This window comes from Apteryx mantelli, chromosome 2 (assembly GCF_036417845.1).
Source record: "Apteryx mantelli isolate bAptMan1 chromosome 2, bAptMan1.hap1, whole genome shotgun sequence".
In the NCBI taxonomy this organism is placed as follows: Eukaryota; Metazoa; Chordata; class Aves; order Apterygiformes; family Apterygidae; genus Apteryx; species Apteryx mantelli.
In genome coordinates, this window is record NC_089979.1 from 165,517,658 (window position 1) to 165,543,740 (window position 26,083).

At 49.4% G+C, this 26,083-nt stretch overlaps 2 protein-coding genes across 3 annotated transcripts; both read right to left on the reverse strand.

The window, feature by feature from the left end:
* Positions 1-538: 538 nt before the first annotated feature.
* On the reverse strand, positions 539-9,586 carry LOC106493061 (zinc finger protein 271-like). 2 transcript variants are annotated; one of them, XM_067291996.1, is made up of 3 exons: positions 9,576-9,586; positions 2,759-6,689; positions 539-684 (listed from the first exon to the last, which is right to left on the reverse strand). In XM_067291996.1, exon 2 carries the CDS (start codon positions 6,493-6,495, stop codon positions 3,982-3,984), a length of 2,514 nt encoding a protein of 837 aa, XP_067148097.1. In that variant the 5' UTR covers positions 6,496-6,689; positions 9,576-9,586; the 3' UTR covers positions 539-684; positions 2,759-3,981. The 2 variants fall into 2 exon arrangements, with proteins under 2 accessions (XP_067148097.1, XP_067148096.1); XM_067291995.1 differs by lacking the exon at positions 9,576-9,586 and adding an exon at positions 9,277-9,329.
* A 12,376-nt stretch (positions 9,587-21,962) lies between these two features.
* On the reverse strand, positions 21,963-23,985 carry LOC106493065 (zinc finger protein 252-like). Its single transcript, XM_067292205.1, has one exon. The coding sequence runs from the start codon at positions 23,847-23,849 to the stop codon at positions 21,963-21,965; it is 1,887 nt and encodes a 628-aa protein (XP_067148306.1). The 5' UTR covers positions 23,850-23,985.
* Positions 23,986-26,083: the final 2,098 nt, after the last annotated feature.

Genomic DNA, 26,083 nt, shown 5'->3' on the forward strand with positions numbered 1-26,083 from the left:
AGGAGAGAACCAGGATACACCAGACACTTGGAAACAGAGACAAAGTTTTCTCATCTGTCATAGCTCTCACTATTATAACTAATACTGAGTTTTTCAGGATGATTTACACCATAAGTAAGAACAGACTTGAATGCAAAGATGTTACTTCAAGCACTTGGTGCCCATGTGTAAACAACTGAGCTGAGCACTGGATTGCCACCGACTGTCACAGGAGCTCAGCCACTGAGCTCACAAGTGCACACCTAAAAGCCGGTGTTTTAATCTGCAAGCTGAATCCCAGATGCGGTGCTTCCCAGTGCTGCTGTGATAACCAGGCTTGATAACCTGTCACTCACAGAACACTTCCGCAGTGAGTGCATCCCATAGTTTCTTCTTTTTATTCTTTTTATTCAAAAAAATAGAGGAAAATCATCTGCAAAGCACAGGAAACAGAAAAAAAAAATCTAGAGGAAAGAGGTGGATCTCTTACAGGAGGATCCTATACAGGAAAAGTATGCTGGTATGTGATTTTAAAAAAGAAAAAAGAAGGACAAGGGAAAATTGCAAAATGTAATTTATTTTGCTTTGTAAAAAGGAACCTAGAGAAGAATAGCAAATACGAACATTGGATCATATGTTGAGATTTTAAAGTGGGTGTGCACACCTCTTGCTAGTTCCTCCATCTCCTGCACGGATACCTTCTGTCTGGCAATAAATACAAACAGAGTTTTAAAAAATATACATGGGAAATTAACATCTCCCTCTGTGTGGATTACCCTGGCCTTTCCACAAACATGCCGTATCTGAAACAGCTCATTCCCCCAGGAAGCCAATGGCTGGGGCCATTACTGGACAGATGGGACCTGTGTCATGGTGGGAGCCAATCCACCTTGAGGCACCTCTCTCCTTGTGTGGCTTTAGATAGATCAAGAAAAGCTGCCACTGTCAGCAGGGTTTGACATTGTCACCTTCTGGTGTCCCCACAGCTGCAGCTCTTTCCCTGTACAAATTGGCTTGTGTGGACTAACAATCACATGAACCGAAGGCAGGTGTCTCCTCTGAGCCTGTCTGCCCTGGCTCCCCTTTGCAGCCAGCGGAGATCAAGCCAGTACAGTCGGTACAGCCTAGGACTCTCATCCCAGAGTGAATGTCTCAACTAGGGCAGATAAATCACTCTCTTCAAGTCCCTGTTTCTCTTCTTTGATTTTAAACGGAGACTGAGGTGACTGGCTCAGATGTTTGTATCTAAGCTGTTAATGGATTTAGGTGAAACAAAGCCAGTCCCAGATGTCTGCAGAGCACTGTGGACCCACAGCCACTGATATACAAGTATACATATTCCTAAATTGTTATATATTCTTGATGTCAGGTAAGACTAAGAATTCATCTGCATTAATCCCACTGAAGTCAAACCTAGATAGTTAATGGAAAATTGCTTAATCAGAATTCATAAACATGGTTCTTCTCTTTCCCAAAGGATAGTTCAAATGGGCCATGTTCATGCCCTATTATATGTCTTCCTGGAGTCTTATTTGAAGGATGTATAGGCAAAGTCTTTACTTCTTGTGTCTGCGCTCTAGTAGCTTCATCTACTGCTCATCACTCATAATCCCCCGGTTGGAAAACCACTCACTTAATCAGGGGCATAAGTTTTGCCATGTGATATACGTACTCGATTTCAAGTCATCCACAAATCAAATTCATTTATACACAGTGGGATTATTAGTAAGGCATAATGCGAGTTAAAGAAATTGGGACCACTTAGGAAAGAAAAGGCTGGCTGGATAATTTATTCCTCGCTGCCATCTAATTCCAGAGGGAAAATCCCCAAGTAAGGGACAAGGAGGGGTAACTGGGTACCAGGGACTGAGCCTACACACTAGCTCAGTGTCTCTTCAGCTTGCAGAAACAGAGCAGAGCTGTGCAAAGATTACTGGAGCAAGAACATTTTACACAAAAAAAAGCAAGCCTGAAAGGATAGAAAGCTTTCAGGAAACAACAGTCTTCCACCACGGACTGCTTTTCAGTGAATTATGTGATTCTTTGCTTTTCATGTAACAGTTCAGTGTACCGTTATCATGGTCTGTTATCAGGCAACTTACTTAGGGCTGCTGAATTTACCATCAGTGAACCAATGCTGAAAAACACTGATTAAAAGCAAAAATATCTTGAAGGACATTTCTGAAATCAAAAGAGATTTACTGGGGATAAAAGACCAAAACCAAAAACGGCCTTTAATTTTGTTTAACTATCCATTTGGCTCATTGGGTTACCACATAGGGTTTGAAGACAGACTGGCCCGGTTTTTGCAAGCTAATAGTGGCATATTGAGACTTCTTTCAGCTCCTGTCATCACTTCATGGCAACAGAGCTCTTTGCCATGGGTAATGGAAGGATATTAATTTAAGGGATGGGGCCTGTAGTAGCAGGGGCTATGGTGGGGCAGGGAACACAGGGCTCTTAATGAATCCAGCACGAGCAATCACCCCAGAGGAATGGGGATTTAAAACCTGATCTTGCAAATTCTTGGGTGATTTTAAGGGTGTGAGGAGGCTTCCTGAGCTCCTGAGACATGTCCAAATCAGCAGCTACGTGCATGTGGGTACAGTGCTGCACCTCGCTGCCTTGGCATGGCCTCCAAGGACAAGCCTGGGTGATAAGGAGGGAGCATTTTGGAAGAGCACGGGAAACGGGAGGACGGGCGGCACTGCTCGCTGCATGGGCACAATGACCCCACGAGGGAGGCTGTGAGCTTGCTGGGAAAGAGCAATTAACACACCTTTTGCTGGTGCCACGCTATGGTCAAGGCTGTAAATGTGAGATGCAGAAGACAGCTGTATGTGGTCTCATTTTCACTCCCTGCCTCAGTGCACCAACTGGCGGATGCTGCAGCAGGACTGTGGGACGCCCAGAGCTGGTGGTGCCCCTGGGTGATGTTAGCCATGTCCTGCAGATGCTAAAGAGCTGAAATGGCTTGCATTGGATTTCCCTGGCATTTCACCAGGTTTAGGAGACACTTCATGTCATAGCAACCAAGAATATTTGACCAGTGTAAGAAACAGGTCTAGGACCTCATGAACACTGCTCTAAAGCTGTGGCTGTGCAACAGATGTCCTCAGTTTTGTTCAAATGTGCCTGGGGATTACCGCTTACAATCAAGCCACGCATGAGTTTATTTTAAAGCAGGTTCTTTGGGAACGACAACAGTTTGAAATAAACCCTGTGTCAGCTTTGAGCTGGTGCTTATTCTGAGGCTCTGGGTCTGCAAACTGGCCCACGTTGGGTGGGTATTTGCCCCCTACAAGGAGTGTTAAATGACTTCAGTGTGACTTCCCCAGGTGCCAGCAGGGTCCCCATCCCTGAGTCCACTGGTAATGATATCCTTCTGTATAGCTCGGTCCAATTCTCCCATGGTGGTCAACCTCCACACTGTCCTGCAGCGAGCTTGTGCCTATAGCATGGTTGGGTGACTGCTGTTTTGTGGTGCTGGTGTCTGCAGCCGGAGGCCTAGGTACAACACTGATCTGCTCCGATTCCTGCCAGGAAGTCGGAGACGGCAATTCTCTCAGTATTTGGTGTTACGTTTTTTTAAAGCTCCGGTTCTTGGAGTCAGGCAAATATATCCGAAATCACAGATTTCATTTTCTTGCTTTAAAAAATGAGCTTCTCAGCCCTCCTGTTAGCCAAACAATAAAAAAAATAAAAAAACCCCACCACCCTTGTAAAGGTGACTCTTAAATCAAAAATCAAAAATAAGCCAAAATACATATATATACCCCCCCATACCAAATTCTCACATTTTTAAGCCAGTTTTGATGGAGGCTTTATTCAGGGTTTCTCTAAATGCTGAAGTCCAGATCCTAGCAGGTGTTTTCACTCCTGATCTCCACCGAACACCGTGAGATGTCCTGGCTGCTCCCAGGGGAGCATGGGAACATGGGCTGAGGGGGGATGCAGCATCCCTGTCCCCAAAGGAGCAGGTGCAAACCTTGATTGCCTCCATCAGGGTACCTGCAGGACCTCATAGTCATCAGCATCAACCTCTGTCTTCACCACAATGACGAGGCCACTGTGGTCACCTGCAGGATCCGGTGGCACATGTCCAGTTGTCAGGTCCTCGAGGGGCTCTTCTCCCTTGCCAGGTGGGCTTTGCTTCTTGAGGTGGTTCCTCTGGTGCCTCTTGAAGTGGCCGATGGTGGTGTAGCTTTGCCCACACTCAGAGCAGATGAACGGGCCCCTGCGGGTGTGGGTGAGCTGGTGCTTCATGAGGTTGGCCTTCTGCGAGAAGCTTTTGCCACACTGAGGGCACTGGAAGGGTGCCTCTCCTGTGTGGACCCGTTGGTGGATGACCAAGATCTCCTTCCTCTTGAAGTCCTTCCCGCATGTGGTGCACTTGAAGGGCCGGTCCTCAGCATGAGAGGGCTGGTGGAGCCGGAGCTGGGCCCGGTTGGGGAAGACCTGGCCGCACTTGCCACAGCGGTTGGGCTCGTACTTGGTGTGGACCCGCTGGTGGGTGATGAGGGCGATCTCCTTGCGGAAGCCTCTCCCGCAGACGGCGCAGGGGAAGGGCCACTCCTCGCCCGGGGGTCCGGGTGCTGGCGGGGGCCGGTGCTCCCGCGTGTGCACCCGCTGGTGGGTGGTGAGGGCCACTTTCTGGGTGAAGGCCCGGCCGCAGGCAGCGCAGGGGAAGGGGCGCTCGCCGGTGTGGGTGCGGCGGTGGACCACCAGGCGGGACTTGTCGCTGAAGGCCTTGGGGCAGTCGGCGCAGGGGAAGGGGCGCTCGCCGGTGTGGACGCGGCGGTGCACGGCCAGCTGGGCCTTCTGGGCAAAGCCCTTGCCACACTCGCCGCAGGCGAAGGGCCGCTCGCTGCCGGGGCGCCGCCGCCGGGGTCCGGCCGGGTTCGGCCGCCCCTCGCCCTCACCGCCGGCCTCGTCCCGGCCCCGCTCGTGGACGCGGCGGTGCTTGGCCAGGGCGACCTTCTGGCGGAAACCCTTGCCGCAGGTGGCGCAGGGGAAGGGGCGCTCGCCGGTGTGGACGCGGCGGTGGACGGCGAGGCGGGACTTGTCGCCGAAGCGCTTGCCGCAGTCGCCGCAGGGGTAGGGCCGCTCGCCGGTGTGGACGCGCTGGTGGGCGACCAGCTGGGTGCGCTGGGCGAAGCGCTTGGCGCACTGCCCGCACCCGTAGGGCTTCTCGCCGGTGTGGACGCGCTGGTGCTTCGCCAGCTCTCCCCGCCGGGCAAAGCCCTTGCCGCAGGACCCGCAGCGGTGGTGGTGGCCCCGGCCCTCGGCGTGGGCCCGCTGGTGGTTGGCCAGGTTGCCTTTCTTGGCGAAGGTCTTGCCGCACTGCCCGCAGGCGTGGGCCGCCCCGAGGGGCTTGCCGCCCCCGCCGGCGGCTCCCGGCCCCCGCTCGTGCACGCGTCGGTGGGCCGTGAGCCCGACCTTCTGGCTGAAGCGCTTCCCGCAGGCGGCGCAGGTGTGGGGGGCCTGGCGGGGATGGCGGCCCTGGCGGTGCCGCAGCATCTCCCCCTTGCTGCCGAAGCGGTCCCCGCAGGCCCCGCAGACGTGGGCCGCGGGCCGCTCGTGGGTCCGCTGGTGGCGGGCGAGGTGGATCTTCTGGCGGAAGCGCCTGCCGCATGTGGCACAGGCGTAGGGCTCCTCCCCGGTGTGGATCCTCTGGTGGGTCACCAGCACCGACTTCTTCTTGAACTCCTTCCCGCAGGCACCGCAGCGGAAGATCTTCTCCCCTGCCGGCGTGGATTCGGCCACGACGACCCTGGCGGCATCCCGCCGGGCTCCCTCGGTGCTGTGGACCCGCTGGTGCTTGATGAGGGTGATCTTCTGCCGGAAGCCGCGGCTGCACACCCCGCACTTGAAGGGGCGGTCACCTGTGTGGATTCGGTGGTGGGCCACCAGCCGTGACTTGTCCACAAAGCTCTTCTGGCAGCTGCTGCACTGGTAGGGCTTCTCGCCCGTGTGGATCCGGCAGTGCACGATGAGCTGCGACTTCTGGGTGAAGCTCTTCCCACAGTCCAGACACTTGTACGGCCGCTCCCCCGTGTGGATCCTCTGGTGCTCCTTGAGCTGCGATTTGGTGATGAACCTCTTGCCACATTCGGTGCAGGGGAACGGCCTCTCACCCGTGTGAGTACGGAGGTGCTTGGTAAGGTCCACTTTCATCTTGAAGCTCTTTTTGCACTCACTGCAGGCGTGGGGCTTCTCCTTCCTCTCGGGATCCCTCTGAGCACTCTGATCTCTATGGCCTTCCCCCTTGGCCTCCTCTCTGGCTCCGATGGCCTCTAGGTCCTGCAGCTCCCCGACTGGGTCAGTGTTTCCCTCCTTCTCATACCCTTCAGCCTCCATCTCCTCCTTGTGGGACTTTTGGTGGTTTGCCAGGACAACCTTGTGATTAAAACTGTCCCCACAGATCGTACAAGCATACAGCTTCTCCTGGGGCTGGCCGAGATGATCGTCTACCTCCAAGAGCTCCAGAGTCATCGTGGCCGGCTGCTCCATCATGCCACTCCTCAGAGGCTGTGGCCCAGGTGGTGTTCGTTAGGAGACGACTCACTGAGGGTATTTCTGGCCATTGCTTCCAGCTTTCCCTGCCTGCCAGGGCTCCTTGGAGCTGGTGACTGTGGGGAAGCGCCAGTGCTAGTTTTCATTACTCTCCTTCAGATGAAAGTCCATGTTTCCTTTCAGGAGGCCTGAACCTGAAAAGAGAGCAAGGCAGAGGCTATTGTCAAGGCCAACAGGAAAAGAAAAATCAAACCACGCATGTGGTAAGGTGTCATGAAAAGAAGAAAATTATAAATAAAATTATAAATAAAAGCCTAGACAAACTTGGTTAATTATAGTAAAACTAAAGGACAAGAGACTGTAAAATCTAATAAGGAATAGAGGGAGATTGTTGGAATTGCCTGGCACAGGCTGGAGTTTCTCGGCATCTCCAAGTCCTCATTACAAGAAATTGGTGTTTTGGCAGCTGTTCCTGCCGCGCTGAGCTCTGAACAGGACATGACACCGCTTTAGCACTCCTCATTTTCTGCAAAGGGGTGGTAAAGGCTGAGGATCATATCCAGCAGTCACTGACACACGGTCATCAGCATTCCTAGAGGTAAATACAGCTCTGCTAGGGTCACCTCCAGACCCATCTCCAGAGCGGACGGGAGGCAGTGCCACACTGCTGTCTAACAGCCCGTGCCCAGGATACACCAGCATGTCCCTGGGAGTGTGCAGAGCCAAGCAGTGAGCCAGGACGACACCAGCAGCCCAGGGGTGAGATGGAGCCAGACATGTCCCTCGCTGAGACCAGCCGCTAAGATCAGCTACGCCTCCTTTGGTTGCAGGCAGAGAAGGGGCCTCCCACAGCTCCGTAAGGGGAAATTTTGGGGACAAGCAAATAGCTGCTTGTCTCTGGGACCCATGACGTCATGCTCCACGGCTCTCAGGCAGCAACGAAATCTCACAGCTGTGAAACCAAACGACCCAAGTATGATCTGAGGCTCATCTGGCTGTGCCTCTCTCTCGGGGTTTACATCCCTTCGTGTGTGTCTATGCATTTCTTGAGAGATTTTGTGCCCTGTCCAAACAGGCTGGACTCCACTCAGGTCTCTGCACTATGTTGCCATCTTGCTGATTAGCTCCTCTCTTGGCCCCTCTCAATCACTCTGCAGAGGGGGGTCTCGTCCTCTGCCCTTTGCACAGAGGCAAAGGGGAAATAAACCACTCGGCGGTGTCACATCTGCCTCAGCAAGGGGACAGTGACATCTGGGTCACAGCTGCAGCCAGACCAGCCAGAGGGAGAAGCGAAACTCACACCGACATCCTCACTTCCCAGTGCAACACAGGGGCAGACCCCAGAACGTGTGCAAGGCTGCTGGGACTGGAAACTGGGAGGATGCTTGAAGGGACAGAGACCTCCTATTGGCGTCTGGGAGGACAGCAAGGAGCCAACTCCTTCTCCCCCTTCTCCTCGCCATGTAGTGGCTTGCCAAAAGTCCAGTTTTGCCCTAGTGCAGGCTTCAATCTATCAGTGAGCTTTTGTGCCTGATCCACGAAGGACACAACAACGCCACCAGCATTAGTGACTCACCCTTGTGAAAAGCCCAGGGCACTAACACTTGAGCTGGAGAATGGCCTCGTTTGCCATAGGTTTTCCTCTTAGGTGAACCAAAGAGGGGAACATGGGGATCCCGGCACTTACGACCCCAGGAACTCACTTGGGGGCAGCTCTTGAGAAGGTGGTCCTTGCTGGTGGCCTGGACCAGCCGGTCTCTGGGCCAAAATCCTGGCCTCCCCCTACTCCTGAGCACCCTGAAGGGACAAGAGGTCCTGAGAAGCGCCTGCTCTGTCCCTCGGCTGGTCAAAGAGGGCCCTGATCTGGCTACCCTGCCTGGCTGCCAGGGCATTTGCAACACCTCTAGCAACTTGCCAGGCACCCCAGGGCTGCGCTCCCAGCGCTGCCTGGCTAAATAATGGCTGCAGTGCGCGTTGTTCCCTCAGGGACCTTCAGTTAGACTGAGAAATGGAAGCTGCTTTCCTTTCTGTGAAGACAGGAATCCCCAGATACTTTTCTGAGCCCAGAGATGGCCCCAGGCAAGCTTCTCTCCCAGCTGTTTTGCGCGCTTGACTGGTTTTCCTTTCTGCCCCAGAGGTGGCTGCATTTCAGGCAAGCAGCCTGAATGTCATTTGTGAAACACACTGATGTGAGCACCCGTTCTCAGCACCCCAGCTGTTGCTCCGCTGCCTTTCGCCAGGAATAACCCCCATACACATGCGCATGCACACACACACACACACACACATACATATGCATGCACACAAGTAATTAACTCATTCCTGCCTGTGCCTCCATCACTCCTGCAGACACTTGCCGGGCAGGACAGATGTCCCAGAAGCATTGTTTTTAGGGCAGTTTTTCAAGGATGAACACCCCTTTCTGTGCTTGCACTGCTGTTCCTATTCTCTGCATTTAGCAAAGCCTAATTTAGTGCCAGTGCTTTGTGCTCCTGTGCCAAGCAGAGTCAGCTATACCTCTAACTTCGCAGGTCACCTCCAGCCAGGGGAGTGAGCAAAATCTATCAGGCAGGATTCAGCCTGAGAAAGACAAGCAAGGAGATTTATCCAGCCAGGAAAGTTTGCTCCCCCAAAGCCAACTTTTGCAAACACTCCTGGTTTCACAACAGTGACCCAAACTTCCAGCCATTTCCTGCAGGACACATGCAAATGCCATGGAGAAGTTCAGCCCTGCGCCTCCCCATGCTGTCCACGGACATCCCAGCTCAGCCACGTACTGACCTGTCTCCCATCTCCCTCAGCAATCGCAGCTCTGAAACTGTCCAAGTGTCACTGGCCAAATTTTCTTATTTCTACCCACTTTGAGCTCATCTTCTTCCACTTACTTCTCTTATGTCCGCTTGGTGCTGACTCACAGGAAGTCTGTGTCAGTGATGTAAAAACAACCGGGGGAGGAGAGACAGAGAAAGAGAAGCTGGGTCAGGGAGGGAAGGGGCTTAGGAGTGGGAAAAAGCAGCCTGAAAAAACCTCCCGGGCATCGGTGCAAGGATCCCCCACCAACGTTACATCCCTGCAGTTACCTCTGCTCGGCTGCCCGGCTCCGGTCCTCACGCACGCTGCCTGGGCTGCAGGCTCCTGGGAGCTGTAGTCCTGCGTAGGGATGCTGCTCACCCTTTCGCTTCGGAGATCGCCTTATTCTGGTGGCCGCGTGCCGTTTTAGGGAAATGCGGTGCTCACGCTGCAGTGGGCTGGAAATAGCTTTTGATTTACATTAGTTCTCTTTTTTTATTACTATTTTTAGGTGGCTGCTTTGCATGAGAAGTCCCCACTGAAAGGGTATCTCTGAGCCCTCAGTGCGTGTCCTTTCACCCTCTGTTTGTGCCAACACCATTAGAGTTGTGTGAGCAGGGGAAACAATCATACCCACTTCTTCTACAGTCCTTTCTGTGCGTGGATTTCAAAGCACTTGCAAATGAGAAATGAAGTGAGACGACTTGAAAGGGGACATTTGGTGAGGTGGTGGCAGAGCCCATGTCTGCACCCTCTGCTAGACACACTGAAAGGGTCTCCAGGCAGTTAGTCCAAGGAAATTGTTTCCTCAAAGTGGCTGTGAATCGTATTGAGAGTGCCCAATTCTTGGAGGTTTGGACTGCTTGTTGTGGGACATTTTGTAGCAGTTAGCAGGCTGGTTAGATTGGGTCCTGGTTATGACCAGGAACACTGATGCCTGCAGAAGCCCACAATAAATGTTTGCCCCTGACAATCTGGGTCATGTAGCAGGTCCCAGAGCATTTGGTGGCTGCTGGGCATTTCTAATCTGGGGCAATGGAAAACCAAAGCATGTTCCTGGGCACAGGAGCACGAGCGCCTCAACTCTTGGTCATTACCTGACACATTTAGCCTGAGACGATGTCTGGACCTGGCTGGGTCTGAGGATGAGTCCCCATGTGCAGGCTGGATGAGGCCACCTGCACTGAGTTTAGCATATGGATGCAAGCCAGGCCAGTGCCCTCAGGGCCAGAGAACTGTCCTTGCTTTGTTTGATTTACTCATATGGACACAGCCAAGTGGCTTGGCTGTTTGTCACTAGAAAGTACCTCAGGGAGCAGAGTTAAAGTGTTTTGGGGGACGTACTTTCAGAATTAGGACTTCTTTTTAAAAATAAATATGTTTTTTAATGGAAAATTACTGTAAAAAAAGGAGTTCACCATGTATTGGTGGTTGCATGTTTTGTGTTCTTCGTGTTTTCTGATTTTGAGTATGCACTCTCAGAAGTCACTTAGAAACCAAACTGACATCTTCTGATGTTATTCGGATGAAATGAGTCCACAAATGTTTCAAAGCATGACATGGGGAATCAGAAGGGAAAGATGAGGGTGTGCGTCTGATACAGGTTGAATGTGGGATTTTATGTGATCCGAAGTTTTCCTCAGTTTCTCCATCTCTAAAATTGGCCTAAAATGCCATAAATTTCTTATTTCTGGCCTTTACAGTGACTTAATATCCTCAGAAAGAAAAAGTTATCATTGTCCCCTTTTTGAAAATGTGGAAAAAACAGCTCTAGTTTTTCTCAACTCTTTAGGTAGGAAATTGGGTCCTCTTGATCACCCTACATCATATTCCTGGCTCACAGCTGACTTTGTGAGTGACCATGAATATGAATAACATAGTCTCTTTGTTTCTATTCTTCCAGGTACAAAACAGAGAGGATAGACAAAAAGCAGGGCAAAGTAAATTTTTTTTTTTTTTTTTAGTTAAGGAAGTAAGGTGAAATGGGCCAATTAAACTACTTGGCTAGTCAAAAGGGAAGCCTCAGGCAAAGGAGAACCAGAAGTCTCTGATGTCTGTGGTCTAATGCCTTGGCCAGCAAATCACCTCTCTTGTCCACAGGAGTGTGATATCCAGTCACTTAGCTGACAAGTTTTCCTGGCAAGGACCAGTTTTGGAGACATCATCTCTTCATGCTGCTGTTGTGCTAGTTTAGCAGGTAGGTGCCTTCGAGAGGTGGGGTCCTGCTCCCTGCCAACTCCTGCCACCATCTGTGCACGCGCTCCCTTGAATGGGACTAAGAAACTGTGGTAGCAGGATGAGTCATTTAGCTGGATGACTTGGTGGAAAGCACCCTAAAAAAAAAAAAAATCCTTTAAGAGCTTTTCCATCTGAATCTTCTTTTCCATCTCTCCCACCTCAGACTCTTAAGATCTGCTCTCATTTCTTTTGCTGTATATGACACCAGACCATTTTTGCTTGCTGGCATGGTGGGGAGCAGAGGCAGAGAAAAGCAGTAATAACCCAAGCCAGAGCAAGATGCTTTTATAAGAACAGCAGCTTTGCCTGCCTTCATGCAGCTTTTCTGTAAGTCCAGATGTACAGGCCACTGACAGTCAAAACAGGGACAGATGTTTGAGTTAGTGGTGGGTATAAACTGCTCCCTGTATCAAAGCACAGATTTTTTTGCTTAATCAAGTCTAAATAACCAGGGGTGGATCAGAGCTTTTTATAGTCTTCTGGGCTCCCAGACTAGTGGCTTAAATCAGATCCAAGAAAACCCCAGGGTTTTCAGAGTTTTTTTTCTGGATACAGTCAAGTTTCTAATGCTTTTTACCAAGCAAATGTTACGGATGGTCTGGGCCAGGTAAAGACATCCTAGGATGGGATAGGATGGAAGAGCAAAGGAAGAGTTAAGGGCTACCTACCACACAACTGGGCAGCAAGGACACAGCTACATTGCTGGAGGGACACAAGGGCTGGGGACACTGCATCTGGCTTTGATCTGGGAACAGCTTTCTTCCAGACTGTCAACTTTGTCACTGGAAATAAGGTACAGATCAAGATGCCCTTGTTTTTTATTACAAGCGCAAGAAAAAAAATATAACAGTAAAAATACAGATGGGCCTGACTGATTCTGCTGGATCCTGGGCAAGGGTAGGAATTTTTTGTTACTCTTGGTCAGTGCAAATGGCTTCTATCTGTGCTCAATACTGTGCAGGACTTGGTGGCCAGTCTGGTCCCTGCTCTACATGGCAAGGGGTTACTCAGTCTGCCTGGTCACCTGGGATTTGCCCAAAAATGCAGAGAGAAAGGCATGTCTGGAGGGTCAGTCACTCTTTCATTTCAGAAGTGCCCCATGGTGGTGCTTGTCTCCACCCATGGACTAGAAGAGGCCCAGAGGTTATGATGCTCCAAGCTGGAGAGCCAAGGCTGAGCCTTTGGGTCCTCCTCTGGTCCATGGAGAGGGATGTGTTTCTCCAGAAGCTGATTCGGAGTTAAAACCTTAGTGAGATGCTCTGGATCACTTCTCAAAGAGCTTTTTCCTCTCTCTTTTGGCAGCAGATGGAAGAGGGGAATTTAGGAAATCTGGAAGCATGGTTCAAGATCTGAAGGGAGGCAGGGTAAACACCCACCATTGTACTGGTTTTTACCACTCTGAGTCTGTGGCTGCCAATGGGGACCTTGTGTGGCCTGTATGTCTGTGTTCACCATGGCCACCCACACAGTGACCATGGAGAGGAGAAGGCACGGTCTTTGGCAAAGATGAGCAGCCTGGGCCAATATTTAGGGCAGGTTTTTAGCCCACTCTTATAAAGTGACGTGCACCACCTGGTACACCACAACGAAGGCCTCATAAGGCCCATCCTTGGCATGGATCTCCCTGACCCAGGGACAGTGAGCCCTCAGCCTTGCTGTCATCTTCCTTGCAAGAGATGTCTTTGGCCTCCCCTCGGTCCTGTTGTGTCTCTCTGGGCGCTGAGGCCTCTGGTGGGCTGTGCTCCTCCAGTTGTGTCTCCTTCCACTCTTGTGGATGCCTCTGGACCTTCCTTGCTGGGCCATGAGGCTATTCTTCTTCAAGAAGCAGTTCCAACATGTATCACACTGGTGTGCTTGGGTGTCTTCAGAACTTGGTAGAGGGTAGCTTCTCACCACACTCAGGTTTTTCTCGTCTCCTTCATGCCTGCCCCACTGGCTTTGGTAGTGGAGTGTCCTTCATATGCTCTCCTCCTTCTTCTTTCCACATGGGGTGTACTGACATGGGTGGATGTCTGGAGGATTTGGAGGCTACATGGCCATGTTCTTGGCTTCTGGCTTTTCTCAGGAGAGCAGGCTGATATGTAGAGCTGGGTGATTTGTTGCCAAAGAATGAGTTGCTACCCATGTTTCCAGACAGCATTTATTTATTTTTGTCTTTATTCAGCTTCACAGAGATTTAATTAGTGGGGAGGCTGCTCTCACTTCCCCTTCCTCATTTCAATTCCTGGTGTGGTTTTCATTTTTAGCATTCTCTTCATGATGCTTCTACTTTTTTCAAACCACCACACTGTAACTTGCTGGTCAAGGCTTGAAATAGAATTGGACCTCAGTGCCAAAGCTGGAGAAAAAGCATATTCAGAGCTGTCTTTTTTGGAGGAAGTTCTGGAACTGACCTAGCTAGAATGAAGAGTAGGAACTGGACCTTGCTGTGGAAAGTGTCAAACAGCTAGGCATCAGGACTCTTGGGTTCAGCTCTGAACTCTGGCATCAAGTTATCATGTGGCTTCCAGAGGGTCATATATCCTCTCTGTCCCTGTCTCTGCTTCATTTTGCTTAAAAGTCACAATACTTTTGACAATTTAAAAGCTTTTTTTTGGGAGGGGGGGCACTGAGGGGTGAGAGGGAGAGAGTGCTTGTGTTACTGCCTCCTTCAGTTCTGACCTCTCCTCTGGTCACAGCCAACCATGGGAATGCAGCATTCCTGGTCGTATCCACTATCCTTTCTCTTGCTGTTGCACTCTCAGGAACATGCACATTAGTATTTCCATTCAAAACACTTATCAACCTTATTAATTCATCTGTTTAAATTCAGCACTTAGGAAATCTCAAGAGTCCTTTATTTCAAGTAGACCTGTATGAATATGTGGTCGTGTTTGATCTACTGTCCAAACCAAGAGTTTTTTCCAGGTAAACTTTAAAAAACATTTTTTTCTACTTCTTTCCCTGGAAAACAAACAAAAAGCCTAAAAAACTCTTTTCAAAATCTTTTACTTTCACCTCAGAATGAAGCATTTTGTTTTAGGATAGGTTTGACTCCTTCTAATGCAAAGATTAACCAAAAAAATCTCCTCCAAACCTAGAAAATTTGATGCTTGCATTCATTTTTAAAGTAAAAAGATTTAAAAACTTTAGAAAGAATTTTGCTGGCTTTACAATTATTTGTCCTCTTTTCCCCCTTTCCTGTTAGCTGGAAGAATTCATGAATTTGTAATGACGTGAAACAGAACTTTCAGAGCACCATTGGCTTAGAAAGCAATGGATGAGCCTCTGTGGGTCTCTCATGGAATAGGAGTTCCCCCTCTCCTGTTCCGCTGGGCTTTAATAGAGTCAAGTTACAGGGAACATTTATAGATGGGAGTGATTTGTACCATAAACCACTTTATGGACGGGAGGGAAGTCCCAGAGAGATCATCTGTGCCCCAGTTGTGCCTCTAAGATATTGCTCCCCGCAGTTACGGACACTGATCTATGACCTGTTTTCCCATCTTTCGCATTATACCCAAAAGGTTGTTTTGTGTGTATGGGGAGCGACTTGATTTTGGGTGGTCCATCCAAGGAAATTCATCACAAGCTCTTTGACTTCTGATGACACTTCAGTACTTAGTGGAGAACAGAAGCAGGCATACAAGTGGCTGTTTAGAGGGTTTTGCAGTTTAAGATCAGCTTCACTTAAATGAATTGAAGTATAAAATGAATTAAATTTTAGAAGAAAAAGCAACAAAACCAAACAGTGCTGATTCACTGCTCAGATCCCCTGAGCTGGAGAGAAGGGGGAGTGCTTACTGCTTACTGGGACTGATCACAGCCCCAGACACGGCAAGTGATGAAGCAGGTCCAGAGTCCAACCAGGGACCAGTTGCAAGCAAAACCAGTTGCAAGCAAAAGAAGTCATGGTCAATGACAGGGCTGGAAACAAGACTGCAACGTATGTACAAGGAGTTCATCCAGGAAACAAGCTACCTAGAGCATAGATCCAAGATCCATCCAGGAGGCAGAGGCTGGAGACCAGCACATCTACAGCATAGCTCAGGCCAGGGTTGAACTGAAATGGGGCCCCAGGGTCCATGGACAGTGTGTGTGGGGGGGGGCCCAAGTGAGGCTGGTCAGGGCCATTAAGGCCTCTGAATGGCCTCAGGGCTGTGACAGTCAGCCCAGAAAAACAGCAGCTGCATGAGACCAGCCCTCAGCCTCTCCTTTACACTGGAGATGGAGATGCTTCAACAAGAGGAGCAAGAACCCAGGAAGAAGCAACATTTCCTCATGCACAAGTTCATACCTTTCTCACTTCCCCTCCCCACCGCTCCATGCTTAGAGCTTGTCTTGAAACATGAGAGTTCATACCCTTTCCAATGATTATTTTTAAGTCTCCAGACCATAAATGAACACTCTTGTCTGCAGTTTTCCAGTCTTCCTCACTCTCTTTGAACCTCCTGGCTTGCGTGTAGCTGGCTGGAGACTCTTCCTGACTGTCCCAGTTCTAGAGGGAGCGTTCACGGGCTTCCCTAGCCACCCCAAGGCAGCTCACCTGGGACGCAAGCACTGTGGTGGGACAGTCCAAGCTGTCACTTTGCTGATCAAAGCCAGCAGGAGAAGAACACAGCTTGCATCTGGTCTTGTCCTCTTCAGCCTCTCTGCAGGCAGCAGCTGCAACACATACAAAGGAGATGTCTGAAGCTCCAGCTCCACAGTTATTAGATACTACTGCTGTACACCAGCTGAAATGAACTGTCACTCATGGATCAGGTCTACTGATGGAGGGGATACTTTAAGACCAGTCACTAGTTGGGCCTTAAAGGAGGAAACCCCTAGAGTGCGTGTGAATAGCAGTGACGGCTTACCACGACTCTGCAGAGAGCAAATAGTTACCAGCTACATTACCCAGCATAGGACTTCATTATCAGTAACTTCAGGCTACATTAAATTAATTTATTACAAATAGGCTAAGCTGTGAGTAAATGAGATTTAATCCAGATCTAACACATTCTAACAGGGGAGGTCAGGTTCTCATGCTGTTTCTTGAGTTCAGTGTCATTCCTGCATGTTGTTAGAGCTGATGCTCAATGAATTTCTGCTATTCAGTCAGAGGCTTTACGGTCACCCCTTACTTCACATTTCCTCCTCCTCTCTGCAGTCTTCAATCTATCTCAGGCTAGTTAATGTTATAATTAAATTATACTAAATGTAACTAACACATTCTTGTTACACATACTTTTTCACTTCTTTGGCTGACCACTCTGATGGAGCAGTTTTGGGGCCTGCAACACTAACTAAATAACAGTGTGTTCCATTGACCATTCAAAGTGGACTGCAATTCATTTGTGCAGCAAAAGACTCTTAGCAAAAGACTCTGTCTGCAGTCCTAAGCCAACACATTGAGAAGTGATTAGGAAAACTGTCATTCAAGGCTGCTTAGCGTGTAGCTTACAAAGATCAACATTTGGCTTCTTCTCTTAAGTCAAAGTCCATTTCCCCCTAAACCAAGCTCAGATCAATGCTGTTTCCAGCTTTACTGCATGGACTGGTCTTCTGCTTTGCAGACATGTCCAAAGGAGAGCGCATTTCAGCACAGGTACAATGGTGGTTATTCTTGCATGACTTCAAAACACTGTTACTCCCCAGCAGAAGATGCCCTCTGTGCTCAGATCCCCTGGGTTCACTCTTTTGTTACTCAGAGGACAACAGATATGCAGAAATGGGAACAGTTTGTATCTTATAAGAGAAAAACTCCACTTGCAAAACATCTTATCTTTTTTCTTCAGATGACGGAAATGAGAAAACCTGTGACTTGACAGGGAAGGAACTCCAGATCTCTGCTTCCTACTTCTGCCTTCAGTTTGCTGACTCCAGCCTGCTCTGCTGACTTGGAGGAAGTTGTTGTCTTTGAAACAGCAGCTCCCCAGGGAAGAGGCCAGACAGAAGCGAAAGAGACAGAAATCAGCTTGGGGCAGAAAAAGGAGCAAGCAGCAGGTCTCTGCATTGCCCCCCTTGGAGTGGTAGTCCTTTTACAGAGGGTAGCAATGGGTTGAAATTGTCTCCTGTTTGATTAGTGTAGAAAAACAGGACGTCACTTTCCACATCACCCAGCCCCATCTCAGGGGCCACTATTCTTTGCTATTTCCAGGCTAACACTGGAAAGATCATAAATCTTTCTAGGACCTGTTTCAGAAAACACATAGGTGGAACTAGTCAGGAGCATATTGTACATGTTCCTTCAATGAAGATCTCTCACATTTGCTTTGTTCCAGCACGTGAAACCCCTTTTGAGGCAGGGGACTGTGGTCAGGAGGTGGAAGCAGTGGCTAGGCCTTGCCTACGTGGCAGTTCAGCTTGATCACCCATCTCTCACCTGGACCCTTGTTGGTGGTACCCGTAGCACCACACCGCTCCTGAGTGGAATGAGAGGTGGCTAAGGTGGTGGCAGGAGGTAAATACTCATTCCCCATGGAAGCTGCTAGCTGAAAGTGAGCAAACAAAGGGGCTGTGGGAGTATGTGATGCTGTGTGTCCTGTTGCTGGCTCTTACCTCACCCAGTTTTCACCCTGGTCTTTTCCTGTGCTTCATTCCCCATCTGTGGGGACACCAAGCTCCCTGCAGCCTGGGATTCTCCAATAAGTTCTCACGGGAACCGTCATGTTCTCAAAGGGCAAGTAAACATCCCAGGGCACTTATGTCCAAGTAGATGTTTGCTCTGGCCCCAAGCTCCCTGTCATTCCCACCATACCATAACATGCTGAGCACCAATCAGCTCCATCCTTCCCATCACCAGCACAAAATACAGACTCTTGCACAAGAGCTCCATAACACAGGCTGTCTCCATCTCGCCTTCAGACAGGCCATCCTGAATCCTTGAACCAGAAATGATGTTAAGATGACATACAGAGATAGTCAATGACTCAAAGATGATCCAAAAAGTCCCACAGCCAAATTCCTCCTGAAATCCACAGAAACAATATGCATGGCTAGAAGTAGGACAGCAATAGGATAACAAGGCCTACCTGACCCACTGTGCAACACTGGAAAGCTTCTTTTTAAAAGTCATCAGAGCTTGAAACTCTCTCCATTAACACCACTTTTTCTTTGATTTAACTCTACTGGCTTCAGCCTGACCACACTACATTTGCTGTAGAGATCTGAAGGCAAAATCAGACCTTTTGGGCATCATTTTCACTTGCTGACCGAAGCTTCTCAGAGAATGCTTACAGATGTGGTGTTCTGTATATCCATGCAGTGGAGAATAAGGCAATGATTTAGATTATCATCGGGGAGCCATTTTAATGGGTTTAGAGAGAAGAGGATGAAGGTTATTTTGCTACAAGGGAGTGTGAGGATTTGGCATTGTTCAATTCCCATAAAATACATCTTGCCTCAGGGAGCCGAGTCATGACCATCATGAGCAGACACTGGCTTTGGCAGCCTGATCTGCCTGCGAGTCATGTCTTTGGAGGGGGTCCTTGAGGAAGCCACAGTGTGACATCCCACTGCCTGGATGATCGTGGCAGTACCCAAGGGATGATGTTAATAGAAAGACCCTCTTTCCACTTCCAGCACTGTGCTCCCATGGGTGGGACACTGAGGGTGGAATTCAGCTTGCAGAGGGACACCTCCATTTAAGGTCTCAGTTCAATTTCCTACACCATGGCGTCAAGTGTCATTTGAGATACCCTAAGGTGTCCGGCCTGGCCTCCAGTTGCTCATCCAGGAAGGTCAAGGTCTCCCATAAGGCCTGTGTCGATATCTGCCAGCCTTGTGCAGATGCCTTAGGGCACTTTGCGTGGTACCTATGTGTGGGCCACTGAATGGATCCCCACGGTCTATATGTGGGAGTCAGCTCCTAGCAAAGTCAGTGGAGAGCTGGTCAATACAGTCAGCAAAGCTGGGAGGGCTCTTCACCAACCACGTGCATCTGGTTGGTGCATCTGGTATGCATCTCATTCTGACATTTTTCATCATCTGTTGCATTCTGGGTAGAAATTAGTGAGGTTCTCTCAGTGATAACTGATGAAAGGAAAAAAAAATAGAAAAGAGACTTTGCTTTTGTTCTTCCTTTATTGAGGACATATTACTATCAGCCCTGATTTTCTCCAGAAGCTGGGATACCCACACAGACCATAGTCAATGGTGCAACATCCAATGACGTCCAGGAAAGCTACTGACATCAACTCACTGTCCTGTCTATGTGAAAGGAAACAATAATACAACTGGCAAACCTCCTATACCATTGCCTCTTGCTGGTAAAAATCCCAATGACACTAAACTAGGCTAATGCAAAGGAAACAAATCCCTTCCATCTAGTGATTACATTCCCCCCACTGAAGAGCTCTGTTGTACCTCTGCCCCTCAGCAAGCCCAACAGAGGTTGTTTTGCTCTGTTGGCTGGGCTCAGCCATATTTTTCCAGAGGAACACAGTTTACCAACCTTGCAGTGAAGCACCTAACCACCATACTGCCTAGACCCATTCTTCTAATCCCTTGGAGTTCCCCTACCACATCCTAAAGATGTTGTTTTCCCTTGTATGTCTGCCTTCTCCTCCCCAGAAATGAGTCTCTGCCTGGCCAGAGGGATTTGACAGAGGGTTTGATATCAGTCAATTTGGCTAAGGTTCATAGGTAAGGGTTTGGATATACAATGGACAGAGGTAGGCTCCTTCAGAGGCTGAGTCAGAGCGTGCTTTGACATTTGAAATCACCTCCTGGGGCTGCCTGCTACATACTGACTATTTTGAAAGCCAAGGGAGCCTAAACACCAAAATTACTGTGCTTTTTGGCTTTGGCAGTTGTACTCAGTTTTAGGCTTGAGTCATTACAACAAAACAGCTCAACACAATTGTGCCCAAGCTGGTGGTAAAGGCAAAGCTCAAGTATGATTTGTCCTGTTCCCTCCCTTCTCTTCGTGCTTCAGTTTCCCCATCTGGAGAGGAAACTGGCTTGCTCCAGAGAAGGCAGTGCAAAAAACCAGCAGTTTGGGTCTGAAGTGTCACAGCAGGTAGCTGCCCAAAGTCATGCTGCATGACTTTCAGATGCCTCCAAGAAGATGCCGTTTGCAACGTGCCCTGGGAGAAGTAGGTAGTTTGTGCCTTGGGGGATAGGGATGGGGTTTCCTTTCCTGTCAAGAACCAGAGTGACTCTACCAGAGAGGTAAAGCCGCTGTTTCACCATGGAATGTTTCACCCCTTGCATCTGGGACCCTACCTATTACAGAAACATGCTGAACCCTAATATGCGTCTTTGCTCTGCCAGTGTCCTGATGGTTACGTAGCAATGGTGCAGAGAAATCTTTGGGAGTGACTCAGGGGATCCTGGACTCCCTCCATAGCTCTACATCCCCAGGGACTTTCAAGATATAAAGATCCCTCTTACCAGGGAACACTCAAACAAAATCATTAGCAACGAGCAATAAAGACCACTGAACTGTCCATGCTTTTAAGAAGCTGCACGGTCCCCTTCACACCAGGAAGAGAATGGGAAAACATCCCAGCAGGGAAACAGTTTCCAGTCTTCATAAAGTCTAAAGCCCTTTTCATCTATTTCTGTTGGTTGCTTTGAATTCCATAAATAATGCCCAATAAAGTCCAAATCCTACTAAGAGCTTCACAGTAAAAGGCAATTAAAGCAGGTTGTTAAGAATCAGCACCAATGTTAACTTGTTACGCCAAGCTGGTGAGGTGAATGATGACTCTGGGACTTGTGGTGGCAAAGGCAGTCCCTGAAACATCAGAGATGTAAAAACACTTGATACTAAGAAAAGTAATTCTCATTTGCACCCAGGCAGTAGGGCTGTGTGGGTACAAGGCAGAACACAATCTGCTGGCTTCTTGGCTAGCTTTGGAAAACAGTCACTCATTTTGCATAACTCACTTTTAGGGACTTGACTTAAGCCAGTCTGCGAGCCTGGTCTGGGGCATCCAAGGCTTAGAACCCTGGTTGCACTGGCTGGCAGCTATATCTCCCAAATCTGTATCACCAGGATGGCTAGCAATTCAGGTCCATCAGCCTAGTGGGATCAAGGTGTGAATCAAAGTTACAGGAGGGGGAAGAAGAGAACAGACTCTTACTCTAAACCCTTGCCTAGATGGGATAGGTTCTCTTCAACTTTCTCAGAAACACTGTGATATAATCAAAATAAATACTTCCCAGGCCTCTTGGCTACATTTTGCCCACACAAGACAATTTTGGTAACCACACCTTCTGAATGCTTTAGAGAGACAGACATCCTGTTACCCGGTTCCCTCCATCTTCAAGTGCTTTGCTGTGAACCAGAGATACCCTGAGGCTGGTCCTCAGAAAACAGCGGCAGAGTACTGGTTTCCAGCAGTGCTCTGCCCCCTCTACCTTGCTCAGGTTAAATCCCACCAGAGGTTCTGCACACATAAGGCCAGCAGAGTTTGTTCCCATCCCCCTTTTCAAAAGGACTTTCCCCCAGGTGCGGGGACTAGGACGGATCAACTCTTGTCTTCGCTCTTCACAGGGACCAGCACTCTTTGCTCATTGTGGTGGGGACTGCTACTGCTCCTTGTGGCCTCTCCCCATTTCATGTGTGGGACAGTTCCTTCCCGTATATGGATTTTCTGATGCCTTCTCAGGTACTTCTTCAGCCGATAGCGTTTCCCACACACCCCGCACTTGTAGGCCCCACCTCGGGAGTGGAGCAGCTGGTGTTTAATAAGGTGCCGTTTCTGGGGGAAGCATTTCCCACACTTGGTGCATTTGCAAGGTCCCATACGAATGTGGATTGTTTGGTGCCGGAAGAGATTGGCCTTCTGGTTGAAGGTCTTCTCGCACTCAGGGCACTGGTAGGGCTCCTCCTTGGTATGGATCCTCTGATGCCGAACCAGATTCGATCGCTGGGTGAAGCTCTTCCCGCACTCAGTGCATTTAAACGGCTCACTCATGTGGACTCTCTGGTGCCGGATCAGTTTCCGGTTCATGCGGAAGCTCTCCCCGCACTCACTGCACTTGTACGGCCCCTCACTTGTGTGGATCTTCCGATGTCTGGTCAGGTTTGATTTCTGATTGAAACTCTTCCCGCACTCAGGACAGGGGAATATCCGTTCACTTTTGGGAACTCCCTTTGCTGAGGGATCTTTTTTGGACTTGGATTTCTCTTGGTTCTCCAGCAGCTGTTCTTTGGTGGGCTGATGGCATTTCTTCTGCTTCCTCTTTGGGCTCTGGCTTTCCTGGTGCTTGGCCTTCACATCAGCTTCCTCTTTAATTTGGATCTTCTGAATGGCACTGAGGTTTGTCTTCTGCCCATAATGGATCCCATACTCAGTGCTTTCCTGTGGTTCTTCCTTCACCTGGAGCACTCGGTTGCCAACTGTGGGGACTTCCCCTTCATGCTGCACATCAGCATCTCCGTCCTTTTTAACCTGGCTTCCACATAAAGTCATCAATGAGATCTTTGGATCAAAGAGCTTTCCATAGCCCAGGTTTTCTGGTGGCTCTTCTTTGATACAAAGTTTTTGGCAGGCTATTGCAGTAATGTTTACTTCACCTTCAATGGCTGGTTCTGGTTCTTCCTTCATCCGGATTTTCCAAGGAGGGCTCTTTGGATCAGATAGGCTTCTAGGTATACTACACCCCTGAGCTCCATCTCCATCACAGGACATGTTTTCCAACACATTCTCCTCCAACGTGAAGGCCAAGCCAGGCTCTTCTTTAATCTGGATGATCCGGAGAGGCATGCCATTGATGTGTCCCTCAAGCAGCTTTTGCTTAGCATGGTTCCTCTGGTGGACATTGAAATACCGCTTGGTGCTCAAACTCTTCCCACACTCATTACAAATGAAGGGTCCTCCACGGAGGTGTATCTTCTGGTGGGCCAGCAGCGTGGCACTTTGCCCAAAGCACCTGCTGCAATCAGGGCATTTGAAGGGCTTCTCTCGCTTATGGATCTCCTTGTGTGCAGTGAGTGTCCCCTTCTTCACAAAGCTCTTCCCACACTCGGTGCAGGCGAATGGTCTCTTCTCTGTGTGGGTCCGCATGTGGATGTTGAAGTATATCTTCGTGCTCAGACTCTTCCCACAGTGGGCACAAAGGTAGGGCCCACCCTTGGTGTGTGTCTTCTGGTGGGCAGCCAGGCATATCTCCAGGCGGAAGCAGCGCCCACATTCCCCACAGCAGAAGGGCCTCTCTCCTGTGTGGATGCTCTGGTGGGTCATGAGGTGGCCCCGGGTCGTGAAACGCCTCCCACACTCCCTGCAAGTGAAGAGCTCCTCCGCTGTGTGGATCTTCTGGTGTCTCTTCAGGTTTCCCTTCTTGCTGAAGGATTTACCACATTCCAGACATGAGTGTGTCTTCAACACCATGCGCTTAACCAAGTCCTTCATGACAGCAGTGCCCTGGGCCTAGCAGTGTGTAATAGCGCTGCCAAACAGCTGGCAGGTATGAAAAAGCCACAGTGTTATGGGGATGGACTGTCTGGGAAGATATAAAACCCATCAGCACTCACGCATCAAAGTGTACTTTAATGGATGCACTTTGCTCCCCATAGGGAAAGGGTGGTGCTGCTGTACTCCACGAGTGTCTGGTCTTCCTCATTTCTCAGTCACCTTTTATCTCAGCTGCAGGCATGTTTATAACTCCATCTCCTGCTTTCTCTAACCTCCCGGAGAGGTTTCCCAGGCATTCGTTGGAAACTTGAATTGCTGGACTGCAAAAAACAAAGAGCAAATTAAGGCACTATTTCTCCTCCACCAACATCATGCACTGTGTGAACACAATAAGTGGCACCCTGGCTGCTACGTGGGAGACTGAACCTGAGACTTTTGAAGCCACAGGCTAAGCTGGACTCCAACAGAGAGAGCTGGAACAAACTAATTTCCCCTGGCTACGGGGAGAATCTGTAATGTACTCAGACCTGCAATGACCCTGAGGTTTTGGCTGTACTATTGCTCCTCTAGTAACTTACCTTCAGCATAACTCTGTGCTTTTACAGACCTTCTACTGAGAAGATTTATAAATTAACAAGCTAATTAGTTAATGCACTTTGCAGTAACTGTTGCAACCAGTCCCATTTCTGAAAAGTGACTGTGGAACAGACAGAATTCTCCAAACCTAGAAGAAAAACAAACTTGGCACCCCTTGCAAAACTGGGGTGTGCTGCTTTGTGCTGTCAGACCTCCTTGCACAGGGAAGGGCATGTCAGTGCTGTCCTCATTTTGCAGCTGGAGAACTGAGGCATGGGAAGCTTAAGTGACTTTATCCTGGTCACAGGAGGTTGAATCATAGTCTGGGACCCATATTTTCCATTAGAAAAGCATTGTGTCACATTAAACGTGAGCTGCACAAACACCATCTCCTATCAAGACTGTGAATTCTGCTAAGGAAGGAGCCTGAAAGACTGAGAGGAGAAAGATCTGGATGTCCAAGGTGCCTATCAACACAGGATATACGCAGCTGGGGAGGCTGTCATGGCTGAAGAGGCTGCTGCCAAAATCACCAGTTATGGGACAAGCTGTCAGCAAGGGCAGGGGTTGCTAGTGAGATCTGTCACTGGGGGTCTGGGCTGTGGGGGACACTGTGGCTGAGAAGCTGAGTCCCTGGGAAGCCTGTTGCCAAGGTATAGAGGGCTGGGAAGAGGGGGATGTGCCTGGCTCAGGGCAGAGAGACGTGGTTCTTTATGGGATAGGTGATTTGGAAACCTGTAAAGAAGAAGCTGTATAACTATCTAAATAATGCTGTGAGTCTGCAGCAATACACTCCTCAGATAACAAGGGTCAGAGTGGAAAAAGAAGATACAGACAGGGAACGATATTTTGGACTCGGTCCTACCACTTGCGTTCTCCCTTCAGCTAACCCGTCTCGATTCCCACAGAAGTCAGTAAGAGCCATAATCGAAGTACAGTGATGCTTCTGTCCCAGCTGAATTCACCACATTGTTACAGAAAAAAACACAGAGAAAAAAAATCTACCTGCAAAGCTTTACTGAGTCAGGAAAGATGAAGCACACGTTCTTGGAGCGGGATCTGGGTCTAGTGCTTGCTAGCAGAGGGGAGACCCTGTGGAGCATCGAGACCACCTCCCAAGGGGCAGATAGCTGGCACCAGCAATGGGTTTTAATCCAACAGACAAAGCCTCAACATCAGCCAGGCTCGAAAGAAAAGTTCAAAAGAGTATTTTCACTGAGGAAGGTAATTAACCCTCTGAGCAGGCTGCAGAGGTAGCCTCCCTACCACCAAGGATCCTTCTGCCAAGTCTGGCTGCTTTTCCGAGCAGCGCACTCGGACGCAGTCGCAGGTGGGCAGGCTGGTGACAGGCTCGCTGCGAATGTGTCATGGCCTGTCCCTGCACGCTGGATGCTCTGACCCACCCCTTAAATGAAACAGTTGCTGACCAGCAAATTCACAGCAGCACTTCAATTGCCTCTGAGTTTTGGCAAAAGGAGCAAATTTCTGAATTCAGATCATTGCGAAAGAAGAAATTCCTGCCTACTTTCTTCCTTTATTTTTTAGCATCCAGATCCTACAGATTCAAATCCTGCCTTTACTTCCAACTCTGCAGTCCCCCAGACTCAGGGTTTGAATCAAGGGCAGAGTCAGACCTCAGGGAGTTGCTTCTTCTT

Bases quoted from the DNA above. Each gene is read 5' to 3' on its own strand.
- LOC106493061 (XM_067291996.1), bottom strand. From the start codon at position 6,495: ATGATGGAGCAGCCGGCCACGATGACTCTGGAGCTCTTGGAGGTAGAC.
- LOC106493065 (XM_067292205.1), bottom strand. From the start codon at position 23,849: ATGAAGGACTTGGTTAAGCGCATGGTGTTGAAGACACACTCATGTCTG.